The following is a 12,956-nucleotide window of genomic DNA, read 5'->3' as shown; positions in this document are numbered from 1 at the left end:
TTTTTCAATCTGACGGGTGTCAAAATTAGCAGTTTCGCCATTTAAAATGTCTGGCCATTAGTCAACTCTCTAGATGTTGTTAAGGTTCAGTGGTACCATTGCTTTATCTCTGACTGGTCCACGTGTGAATGGCAAAAGCTGCAAATCCAGGCTGCTCAGAGAAAAGGTGGAGATCCTTATCCTGAGAGCCAGCATGGTGTAGTGGTTAAGAGTGGTGGTTTGGAGCGGTGGACTCTGATCTGGAGAACAGAGTTTGATTCCCCACTCCTCCACATGAGCGGCGGAGGCTAATCTGGTGAACTGGATTTGTTTCCCCACTCCTACACATGAAGCCAGATGGGTGACCTTGGGCTAGCCACAGCTCTTTCAGCCCCACCAGTGCACTGGCAGAGGTGGTATAGTGTGTTTTTTCCAGGGCTCTAAGGTCTGTGTTGGGTTTCTCCTGGTCACACACCCGTGGTCAAGACACAAATGACACTATTCATTCACTTCCACCTTAACATGTTTACTTAAGACATCTGAACAGCAGATAGGGTAGAGTAATGGAGTGCTGATTCTAAGCAGCAGGCCATGTTCCAGCTGCCACTGTTTGTGCCCCGAGTCCTGAAAGTGCAGCAGAGATGCTGTGTTAAAGACTGGGCTAGGTTTAGATGGGGGGCTTGGTGGGCCCGTCAAACATTCATGGCCCCAGGCAGCTCCTACGCACACTGCACACAAAAAGCTACAATGCCTGCAACTGGAAGGAGGGCAGAATTCATTTTGCTGACTGAACTGTTTTATTGCAAGCTGATGGATTTTGCTGCAGAGTGACTGGGTCTCCATCCTTCACAAATGCCTCATAAATCCTAGCATTAATGTAATACATTTTGCTTTTTCAAAACTAACCAATATAGATTGCTTTAGTGCAAAACATCTGAGTTTTTTTTTAGGTTAAGAAGCTAATGCCTTCAAATGGCAAAAAAAGCAAGAGCTACTCCTTATTAAATCAGGCTTACCTTGTATGAATCCCAAGAGCCCATAGATGCCAAATTTGTAGTTTCTTAACTGCTTCCATTCTGTGACGTGTTTAAGTTGTTTAGCTTCTGCTGTCCACATGCTGAGCCACAGATTTTGTCCTATCGCCATAGCATTTTGACCCAAGTAAGCGGCTATGGTTAGCCACATCCAAGACCAGCCAAAGGCTTGTAGGTATTTCAAAATAACTGACATTTTCACCTGAATGTAAGAAATACATATGACAGTTTTAAAAATATACAGACGGAAGTATATTTGTAAATGAAACAGAGCAACTTATTCACATGTCTTTCCAGTGCATGACAAAATTTAGTGCAGCACACTGGGATGAAACTGATGGCATTAAAAAAAAAAAAACAATTCCCCCTTCATCCAAATTATTGAACATACTGATTTTTTAAAAATTGCATCTGCCTACATCTTATACAGTTATCTTGACAGCCCCATGCTATTTTGGAAAGAACATATTTTTAAAACACTTACAGTACCAGTGGCAACTTTTTCTTTCTTCACCAAATACGTGCTCCTTTGATCAAAAAAATGCAAAAGATTATTTGTTTTACAATAAGCAGTCAAATTAAAGTAAGCATAGAATTATAGAATCATAGAGTTGGAAGGGACCACCAGGGTCATCTAGTCCAACCCCGTGCACAATGCAGTAAATTCTGAACTACCTCCCCCACACACCCCCAGTGACCCATATTTCATGCCAGAAGATGGCCAAGTTGCCCTCCCTCTCAAGATCTGCCTAAGGTTATAGAATCAGCATTGCTGACAGATGGCCATCTAGCCTCTTCTTAAAAACCTCCATGGAAGCGTGATCCTAAGCAGAGTTACATCCTTCCAAGGCCATCATCTTTGTGGCTTGCTAGAGGGGAAGAGGGAAATCAGTTAAAATTGCCATATCACCCATCTTGTAGAAATGCAGCAAAAGTGCAGCCACTCACTACATCCTATACCCCAAGGATTTCCTGACCCTCAGGAGCTGCTTGAACACATGAATCAGACCATTGGTCCATCAAGATATGAGGGAAGGAAGAAAGGAGAAAATGAAGCCTGGGTACTTTGGAATTAGAGGGACCCGAGAAAGTTGCTTGGCTCAACTGCATTTTGGGCTGCAGTACAATCATTTATAGTTTCCTACCAATCACAAACAAACTGGTTCAGGTTGGAAAGGGCCCGAGTGTGATTTGTGTGGAGCCTCAATTTTGTGGGGACCAACCAACTACCACGGGATCCGCAAACAAGGCGCAAATGGAAACAAGGCACAAAAGGAGCTCACTGATCTCACTGCAAGAGAAACTGGCTGCTTTCACTTTGGACATTCCACCAGAAGCATGAGTCACCTGCAATTCTGTTCTCTTCCACCCTTTTAATGTACTATATGATCTGGTTCTTGAGTTGTTTTTGATTTCATTACTCACGTATCTTTATGCTGCACATATTGCCTTTGCTGTGGTATAACGTGATCTCTTGTTTTAATACTGTCTTTTGGATAAGACTCTGCAAAAGAGTTAAAAGGAGAATGTTATTATCCTTTCAAACAGTTTTTTCCCGTTCATTTGTTGCCAAGGTTTACCAACAGACTGAGATTCCTACAACTGTTTCCTCACCCCTTATATTATTACTATAGTCCAGGGATCAGCAACCATTATAATTAGAGAGCCAAATAATGCCAAAATTCAGAGCAAGAGATCAACAAAGAGTCAGTATAAGACAGACCATTTGCCTCAGTGAAAATACAGTTAAATAGTACTGATAATTGAAGCACCTATTAATCTATAAACTTCCTGTAACCCAAACACTGGTTGTTCCAAGTCTTATCAGGTAGTTGTATGCATGGGGCCTCATAATAAGTAATAAATATACACAGAAGTACCTTGTGTGATCGTTGAAATGCACTGGCATAAATCTGCACATGGTTCACACTTGGATTACTGGGAAGTGTTCACCTCTATTTTTTCTCTTTCAGTAGAGCATCTCTATGAAACTGTTTCATCCCATAAAAAATTTTCCTGGCCATTCCCTTCTCAAAGTGAGTATTCTAACATCCCACCTACCCTCCAACATTCCTTGACTTAAATATTTCATTTTCTTTTTTTTTAAGAGACATACTTGGTTCTGTATGGAGCTACTTTTGGCTCTGCAGCTAGAGGCCGCAGACCCTACTATAGTTATATATGACTTAGGAGACACAACACAATTACTGACATCAAGAATCCCTGGATCTACACCAGGCTGAATTTAACCCCCAAAATTAAAAACAGAGAAGATGAAATATGTCTGTTACCAAAGGTCAGTTTACAGAAGCAGTTACCTTTTGGACAACAATTCATTAAGCACACATACACACTCTAGGGTTGTATCACCAACAGAAAGAGTTAAGAATCCTTGGACAGATCAGGGGGTCTTGGCCGAACTCGGCTGAACTCTGCTGTAAGATAAGGATGGAAGCTGTCTAGCAAGTGTATACCAGGATCATGCCAAACTCACCTACCACTTCTACCCAACTGTCTATGTCATGTGATGTTCCTCAACATGTGATGTTCCTCAACATGTGATGTTCCTCAAATTTTGAGCTGGAGGAGTAAATACCACACGCATCAGATATGCACGAGGGCCTACTGCGAAAGCCAAAGCAACAGCTGGTGGGGCATTAGGCAAAATTATTCACTGGTGCTACATCACATGATTTGTGGTGTCATAAGGCCAAAGGACCCATGATCACCACAACATACTTATCTAAAGGTAAAAGGTAAAGGTCCCCTGTGCAAGCACTGGGTCATTCCTGACCCATGAGGTGACGTCACATCCTGACGTTTCCAAGGCAGACTTTGTTTGCAGGGTGGTTTGCCAGTGCCTTCCCCAGTCATCTTCCCTTTACCCCCAGCAAGCTGGGTACTCCTTTGACCGACCTCAGAAGGATGGAAGGCTGAGTCAACCTTGAGCCGGCTACCTGAAACCAACTTCCGTCAGGATCGAACTCAGGTCGTGGGCAGAGCTTTTGACTGCAGTACTGCAGCTTAACACTCTGAGCCACGGGGCTCCTATCTAGGCAACAGGTTAAAGTCTTAGGAAACAGAATCCTGAAAAGGAGTATTTGCTCACTTGATACTGAGAAAGTTTCTTGATTTTCCTTTCCTCCGCCAAACGTCAGAACAAATTCAGCAAAGTTTGCTCGTTTGGAGAACAGTTCTTGATAACTTCCCATTTCAGTAATTCTACCATCTTCCATCACCATTACAATATCTGTCTGAGGTAAAAGTGTCAGGTTGTGCGTCACTAAAATACGCGTCTTGGGACAGAGAGAGAGACAGAGAGAAAATGTTATAGAACAGAATAATGAAAAATACTAATGTCCAAGACTATAAAAACTAACCTTTGCCTACCTTGTTTTTTAATAATCCTGAAGACCCAATCACCTTCTCAAAAAGATGCTTCCCAACATGTACATCAACAGCAGACAGGGGGTCATCTAATAAATACAGATCCGCATTACTGTACACAGCCCTAGCTAAGCTCACTCTCTGCTTCTGGCCACCACTTATGTTCACACCCTAAAAAAAGAAACAATCATGAATCAAGTTTTATTTGGCTTATACTATCAGACCACTATCAGACCACTTAAACTGTCCATTCACTTTAGCAATGCAGTTCTCCAGGGTTATCAGGCATAGAGAAATCTCCCTCAAGAGCGCAGAGATCCTTTAATGGGAGATGCCACAGATTCAAATTAGATTGTTCTACATGCAAAGCATGTTCTGTACTATTGAGCCACTCCTCTCAAGCTTAACTAGTGCCAATTTCTGCTTCCCTCAAAAATATAATGTAATAAATGAATGGGGATAGCGTGCAATGCAATAACATGAACACACACACACACAAACCCACAAAGAACAGTTGAAACTGCCCAAGGCAGGGGGAGAGAGCAGAATCTAGCCACATTAAAAAGCAGCTATTAAGAAAAAATAATTATAAGTGCAGCTCAGACTGTATTAAAAATGCAGAAAAATGTTAGGTGGGTCACATAAGACAAAAATAGTCCCGCAGCAGAAACCTCCAAGCGAAAAAAGGTGAATGGAAACCAAGAGGGGCCTTCTTTTCACTGCTTATCTTTATCTCAGACAGAGAAGGGAAATGCAGCAGCCGGGCTTCAGAAGATAATCTCAGTTGACAGGCAGGTACATAGGGGAGCAGACAGACTGTGGTACTCTGTTCCCAAGATGTTTAAAAGGATTAACTAGTACCCAGAGAGAAGCCTGGAAATGAATAGACAGCTAGTGCAGTTATTTTAATAAGGAATGCACCCTGCCAGTACAAGTAGTGCTGGGTCTTGTACCATGTGACGTTTCTCAAATATGTTCAGAGGAAGCCCCATGTAGAGCACACTGCAGTAATCACACCTGGATAAGACGGATACCTATGGACAAATCCTGCCGCACATGGATAACGATGGACAAATTTTGCCTCACAAGAGAAGGCCACAGCTTGATCAAGAACAACCCTATCCAGACAAGGATAACTCCTCCATGCCTGACTGGCTGCGTTATTAAACAAAAGCAGCTCTAAGTTCATCCGAACTGAGCTTCAATTTGATTGGATATCGCCTTGAAATAATGATATATATTTTTAAATAAAATAAATGCCTTGCTTAGAATGACAATACTGGGGAATCTGTAGATACATGTAAGATTTCGCACTCACCCTTTCTCCAATTTCTGTTTGATCCCCCATGGGTAATTGTTCCAAGTCTGGCAACAAAGCACAGGCCTCCAAAACCCGTTTGTAATAGAGTTTGTTCAGTTCTGAGCCAAAGAGGATATTTTCTTGCAAAGTTGAATTCTGTATCCAGGCTTGCTGAGACACATAAGCTACTGAACCCTGAATGAAGTGAGACAGAATGGGGTGTGCAAATTCCTGAACGATGTGGGATAGCACACTGTGATAGCACTTAAGGCTCAGATCCAGCCCTAGCATGGATGCAGCACCCATGTGTAGAATGATCCCCATATGGCATAACCATTTCTTCCCTCCTTGTGTTGACACCACACCATGCTCCTACTGGAGGAGGCCTCCATGCATTCTTTGAAGGAGCAGAGGCATATGGGAGAGACACGCATATTGGTTTGGTGTGTTGCCTGTGGTGAATCCTTTCACACACGCTGAGCACATAGTAGGACTGAATTGAACCATCATATTCATCCCCTCAAATTAAGCATAGACATGGCCTAGTCCACCGAAAGAAAGAACTGAATGATTAAAATTTGTAATTTGAAAATTTGGAAGCTTAAACAGGGAAAGACGCTTAAATTTAGAAAAGAGCAAGAGTCCAGTAGCACCTTCAAGAGCAACAAAATTTCTGGCAGGGTATGGGCTTTCATGAGTCACAGCTCACTTCTTCAGATACTCTTAAATTTGGTAATTTTTTTTCAAATAAGAGACTGATTTGAAGTTAAAGAAATCTGCTTTACTTTTCTCTGAGCTGTTCCTTCAATCTTCTCCATTTCTCCAAGAACTGCCGAAAGGAAAGATGACTTTCCAGCTCCAACCTGACCCACAACAGCAACTAGTGAGCCTTCTGGAATCACTATACTCAGTCTAGAAATGGTTAAGAAAACAAATGCCAAATTCATTAGCCATCTAGAAACCACATTTCAAACAGAACTGTTCAGTGGCTGTTCTGAACAACAACACTTTCTACTCAGCTACTACATCTGTCTTCCTGGCATTTGTTCAACTCTTTGATAGTCAGGTTATGCACATGCGCTCCCCCTCCCTCTGCTGATCACTTTAAGGGTTATCCCTGCTTTCACCCCCCTCCCACGGTCTGCCTCAGGTTATTATCGTATGAGATAGCTAAAAGCCACTTTCAACTTTTCCTCAGTTATATACACGCTAGGCTTCACACATCTCTTCCCTGAACTTGCGAATGAAATAGAGCAAGGGCTACACTTATTACCTGTCATGTGAAACTGGGGAAGAGGAAAGAAGAGGGTTTACATGGATTGTGGGGCAGTTTCCCTCACCTTGGTAAAACATTTGAGCCCATGTCTCAATATAGTACGCACAACATAATACCTGGAAGCTCCTTATGGAAGTATGTGGCCAATTTGGTATAGTAGTTAAAGTATTAGACTTCGACTGGAGAGACTTCTGTTCAAACCCCTGCTCTGTCCAAAATTTGGCCATGGAGGAGGGACTAGTCATCTTGGGGGACTAGTCATCTTGACTAGTCACCATCCCACAGCCTAACTCACCTCACAGGGTTGGAATGGTTAGATGTGTTTCCATGAGCTCTTTGGAGGAACAACAGAATAAAAGTATAACAATAATATTGTTACATATAAACCCACACACACTGCAGAAATGGAAAACGGGATCCTTTTAGCTCTCTAGTAGTATGGGAGCAAAACACCCCCAGTTTTCCTTCTACTGTCCCTACTGTGAGTAACGCCTTATTTCCCCACTGCTGATATATGCCAGGTTTAGAGCTCAGTATTCAAATTACAAAAGGTCTCTTAATTAATGTTTTAAGAAGCTTATAAGAAGCATGGTTTAGCCAAGAGTCATTAAGGGACTCTTTTTCTTTCCTCATGAACGTCAAAAACTATCTAAGCCATAGATGTGCTGGCAGAGTTTGATTGCCTTCTCCCACCAAAGGTATAGTCTTCAGTTTCAGGGAGCAGCCTAAACCACACCCTCCCACCTCACAGATGGGGTGTAGTGCAATAATCGGAAGGAGTGCAGAGTTCCCAATGGCAATGTCACCATCAGTCACCACTTGAGAATTTGTCTTCCTCCATGCCTCAAATGATTTGCACTTTTTCAGAGCTCCTTCTATTTTCACCCAGGATTCCTCAAATGCATGAACGCTGCCCTTTCCTCTGAGCACTCAACTCAAGATATTGCTTAAGTGCTCCAAAATGGTATCTCACTTTATATGGTAAATATCGTTTGTTTCTTACTTATGTAAGGTTGTGGTTCCAATCTTCTTCCAGCGGAAAGAGGCATTAACAAATCTAACTGCATGATCTTCAAGACCAGAAAAAAAAAAACAATGGAAGTTAACAATGGAACTTCAGCCCAGTTCCCAATAGTTATTCACAAAACTAAAAAGATTAAATATTTTGTAAGCTTACCTCCTCTACAGTCTGTGTTGATGTTTTGGGGATCAAGGTCTTCAGAAGACAGAAAATTCTCTAAACGACCCAGAGAAACTTCAGCCTGTAAAAATTACTATATTTGTATTTTAAAACATATTTTCCAGACTATTGACTGCACATACTTACTCATTCCATCTCCCCAAGGCAAAGTGTGTTATATCTGTATTACAATGAAGAGTCTGAAACCTACTACATGTCCATAAATTAAGAGTCCAGCTCCCCTCACCCACCTATGCTTGTTTTACCTTGCCCCACTCCACTTCCTGCTTTAACTTTGATTGTTAGGTTTTTGGGGCGTGGCCTGAGGAGGGTGCAGTTTGGAGAGGGGAGGGACTTCAATGCCATAGAGTCCAATTGCCAAAGCGGCCAGGTGAACTGATCTATGTCAGGTAGAAATCAGTTGTTATAGAGGGAGATCTCCAGCTACTAGCTGGAAGTTGGAAACCCTATTGATTAGGGAAGAACATTTTTTTAAGGAAACAGGTCTGCCTTTGTGACTCTCAGTTTGGACCATTCAGGATCAGCTGCAAAACGTGTCACCTAGCTTATCTGTAATGCATAGTAAATGCTTTCGTTAGCATATATAGTAAAAGCACATTTAATTAAGTAGCAAACCTCATTCCCTATGCATCCCGGACAGTATAGCTTTTACTGCATTTTAAAATGTAAATGCTATACATAAATGTTTTTCAAACAGTAAATAAGTGTACATGCCCAATCAATTTATCAATCCGGACTTTATTTATTTAGATATTTACATTCTGTTTTTCTCCACAATCAGGACCCAAAGACGCTTCCGTCATGGTTCTCTCCTTCTCTATTTTATCCTCAAAGCCAATGAACCTCAAACAAATTCAAATGCCTAATTTTACCCAGCAGATTTTAAAAACTAGGTAAGACATGAAAACTTGCACAACATTCAAGATTGCCAAACGTTTTCTTTCTTTTCTTAATAGTTACCTGAGCTATGGCAGAAATCACCGTAGGCAAATCAAACAAAGGAAGTCGTAAAATATTAAACAACGAAATAGAGGTAAAAACTTTGGCTGCAGTTAAAACATTTTTTTCATCCAACAGAAAATAGACGCCAAAGGTAGCCAAAGAGACCTACAGAAAAAAAAGGAGCAAAGGACTGGGTTTGTTTCCCCTCTGTCTCATAGATTTTTTAGTAATTTAGTAATTTGCTTATCGATACACCAAACAAACAGCATTACTAACAGTAAAACAACATATCAGTTCAAAACATAGCTTCGTGGTAGAATAACAGCAGGTATCAGGGGATATGCATTGGATTGGTTCCAATAATTCCTCTTGAACCAGATTCAAAGGGTTGCCATTAGAGACCAGTTATATTCAGTGTAGAACCTATTCTGTGGGTTTCCACAGAGCACAATCCTATCTCCCCATGCTTTTCAATCTCCGTGTAATTCTCTTAGGACAAATAATTCACAGTTTTGGGGCTAGCAGTCATCAATATGCTGATGAGCCCCACCTTTGTATCTTTTTATCCAAATCTCCTGGTGATATTGCAGAGGTCCTGAGTGGCTTTCTGGCTGCTGTGGTTAAACAAATTGAAACTAAATCCTAAAAAGACACAGATGCTAGCTGGGAAAGCAGAGATACTGAAGGACATCATACTCCCCCACTTTTGGTGGGGTTTAGCTGACCCTTGCTCACTCAGTTAGGAGCCTTGGAGTTATACTGGATCCAACAGTATTGCTGTAAAAGCACATTAATGCAGCTTCAAAAACATCTTATTTCAGCTCTTTCTGGCCCAGAACATGCCCCCCTACCTTGATATAACCACCTGGATTCATGGCACAGTGACACTGAGACTAGACTACCGAAATACACTCTACCTCAGTCTCCCCTCAGTCAACTTGGAGACTTCAGTTGGTGCAGAATGCCACAGCTTGGCTTTTACATACAAACCCCGTTATGGCTTTGTTCCCTCATATCTGCAGAACTGCTTCTTCCCCAATACTCCACCATGAGAGCTTTCAAGGGCCTACTGCAGGTGTCATCCTGCAAATGGGCAAATACATGTGTATTCTCTGTCGTGGCCCTACCTTATGGACTGGCCTGCCTGATGAGGTCAGGAAGGCTCCCAGTCTCCTAATTTTCCACCAACTATGCAAAAATTGAATTATTCAAGAAGGCTTTTTTACACAGGTAATAGGGTTGTGCTGCAATGAAATGGTTCAGTAAGATGCTTTGGTAAAGGGATAAGGACTATGGACTTTACTAATGGGCATAGTCTGTTGCTGTAAATGTGATTCTAGTATGTAACTTCTGCATAATTTAAGGTGTCATGTTAATGCTTGTGCTTTGTTTCATCCGTTTTAGATTCCTGCAATCCAAGTTCTATTGCAATGCTGTTTCAGATTCCTGCAATCTAAATCCTATTGCAATGGCTGATCCTGTTGATTGTATTGACTTACACTGCTTAATCCAACTTGAATCTCAGTCTATAAATAACATTAATAAATAAATATCTGGTAGCTAAACTAATTTTACAATTTAGTTTGCAATCTGGCATGTGTTTAGGTTAGAACACTAAAGTCTATATATGTTCAGTCAATTCCTCATGCTGGCAAAGTTATCTTGTATAAACTGGGTTCTCTGTTATCCAGTGCAGGGTAGTATATATAATTACCCACTGTAAAGAATATTCCTCTCTTTCATACACGCACCAAAAATGGAATACACGTCAGTGTCAGATTGGAAAATGTTGTCAGGTATCCAGATGATCTCAAAACAGTTATTTCACTTTCCCGAATGTTCATGATTTTTTTCTGATATGAAGGCTCCCATGCATACAGCTTTAAAATCTAAACAGTAAGTTGGAAAGAGTGTAAAATGCAACCTTTTGTACAAAATGTTAAGATGCTAGTTTTAAGCATTTAAACAAAGAATTCTTGGACTGCTATACTATTTTCCCACATAAACATGTCCCACTGCATGTGTATGGGGAGAAATAGTGTAGCAGCTCCTCACAAGAACCAAAAGAATCTTCTTCTCCCTCTCTATGGGGCCACTGCCATTTTCTCATACTCCATCATGGTTAAGCACTCTACCTTCTGGCCTCATGTAGAACGATCCAGCAGCTCTCCATCCCCTAATAAGTCAAAAAAATTCTCAAAACTCAATTTGCAACCAGCAAATTTAACCATTACTACAATGTGACTGACCACTGAGGTACATGAATTTTCATGCCGGCTGGCTGCTAAAAAAACAGATTTCATTCTCTGGCTAGGACACAAGATCTCCTTAAGGTACTCCCAAGCACTTGGCTGTAATTAATGAGTTTTGTGTTTAAAAAACTAAATTCAAACACAACATACAACCAGCAGACTCTCACACCATGAAACAAACGGCTCTTAAAAACTCCTTGGTTGCAAAAGCCATGTCATGTGGCACAGGGAGAATTTCTGCTTAAGAAACATAAGCCTTGGAAGCATGGAACTAGTTATGTGGTTTCTTTTGATCCTGGGCATCACTGAATCACAGCCAATCTCTCGAACAACATGGGAGTATCTGGCCTTCTGTGAATATATATTAAACAGTATTATGCTTATATCATTGGCCTGGCTCAGATGTAATGCCAAACCGTGCTTCAGCACTATGTGAACAATGCTTGTGTATTCCCTTCGCCTCGCACACTCATACACCATAGTTGCTGTTGCATCCAAACCAGGAAACTATCATTTCTGTTTTCCCTACTGCTCAGAATTGCATAGGACAGGGGTGTCAAACATAAGGCCCGAGGGCCAGCTCCAGCTCCTTGAGAGCTCTTATCAGGCCAGCGAGCCAGCCAAGGCAGCTACCCACCCTCACCCCCGACTCTCAACGCGGGTTGGCAAGGCATTACCCAGCCCAACCAAGAGACATTTATGTCATATCCAGCCCGCGTAACAATGGAGTTTGACACCCCTGGCATAGGCTATAAGGACATACTATAGTTCATGCTGAAGCGGAAATAACTTACTGAACCAGGGCACATGAGGAAAGAGAGGCACACAAGGATAAAGCTTATTTATCTCTGAATAAACACTCTATCGGTATCTGAACCTGTTTCCAGGTGTCCATCCTAGATCCTTCTAGAAAAACGTTTAAGAGACTACCCGGTACGGGAAAAGTACAAATACCACCATGAGAGGTCTAGTGATCCTTTCAAAGTGTGTTTTAAAAAAATCCACCCCCACCTACCCATGCAACAATGACTTTATCGAAACAAATGGAGTTTCCCAAGGTTGGGGAAGGGCCATTTTCAGTCGCAGTGGTACAGAATCTGTTTTGCGGATTCAATCTCTGAGCGGTTCAATTTCTGGCACCTCCAGTTAAAAGGATCAGGTCATAAGGGAAATGAAAGACCTCAACCTGGAAAGCCAGTGCCAGTCAGAGGAGATAATACTGACCTTCATGCATCAACTGTCTGATTCAGTATAAGACAGCTTCATGCGTTCATTCTTTTACAAGAATAAATATACTTCAGACCTGCATGAGGATTACTGCTTTTCTGGTTACATGCAAGTAGTACCAAAATAGCTATTCTGATACATTATCTTTTTTATGTTTTCATGACTACATAATTGACATTGGAAGCCAATTACCATCTTTGCCAACATTTTAAATAGGATGTAAATACCATTCCATTGGGGTAAAAAAGGAGTGAAAACATTTAATGTACGTCTGGGTTGGATCCAACTAGATTTTAAGCAGTAAAAAAGACTATGCTGGGGATCATGGGACCTGAATGTACAAAAGCCATGTGGGACA

General features: G+C 41.4%; 1 protein-coding gene across 2 annotated transcripts in view; it reads right to left on the bottom strand.

Annotated features, from left to right (window-relative positions):
- The window catches only part of LOC130485282 (ATP-binding cassette sub-family C member 2-like), a 41,920-nt gene that overhangs the window by 15,057 nt on the left and 13,907 nt on the right, over window positions 1–12,956 (bottom strand). Inside the window, exons 8-18 of one of the 2 annotated variants that reach the window (XM_056858433.1) lie at window positions 10,871–11,008; window positions 9,138–9,284; window positions 8,154–8,238; window positions 7,980–8,046; window positions 6,486–6,612; window positions 5,719–5,895; window positions 4,404–4,571; window positions 4,123–4,309; window positions 2,439–2,517; window positions 1,498–1,540; window positions 996–1,215 (exon numbers count right to left, since the gene is read on the bottom strand). In XM_056858433.1, the coding sequence (XP_056714411.1) occupies window positions 996–1,215; window positions 1,498–1,540; window positions 2,439–2,517; window positions 4,123–4,309; window positions 4,404–4,571; window positions 5,719–5,895; window positions 6,486–6,612; window positions 7,980–8,046; window positions 8,154–8,238; window positions 9,138–9,284; window positions 10,871–11,008 (1,438 nt within the window). Of the gene's footprint in view, window positions 1–995; window positions 1,216–1,497; window positions 1,541–2,438; window positions 2,518–4,122; window positions 4,310–4,403; window positions 4,572–5,718; window positions 5,896–6,485; window positions 6,613–7,979; window positions 8,047–8,153; window positions 8,239–9,137; window positions 9,285–10,870; window positions 11,009–12,956 lie in introns of those variants that run through there. The other variant, XM_056858432.1, reaches the window with a different exon arrangement.

The sequence above is a fragment of the Euleptes europaea genome, chromosome 12, assembly GCF_029931775.1.
Source record: "Euleptes europaea isolate rEulEur1 chromosome 12, rEulEur1.hap1, whole genome shotgun sequence".
Lineage (NCBI taxonomy): Eukaryota > Metazoa > Chordata > Lepidosauria > Squamata > Sphaerodactylidae > Euleptes > Euleptes europaea.
This window is presented reverse-complemented; position numbering and strand designations above follow the sequence as displayed.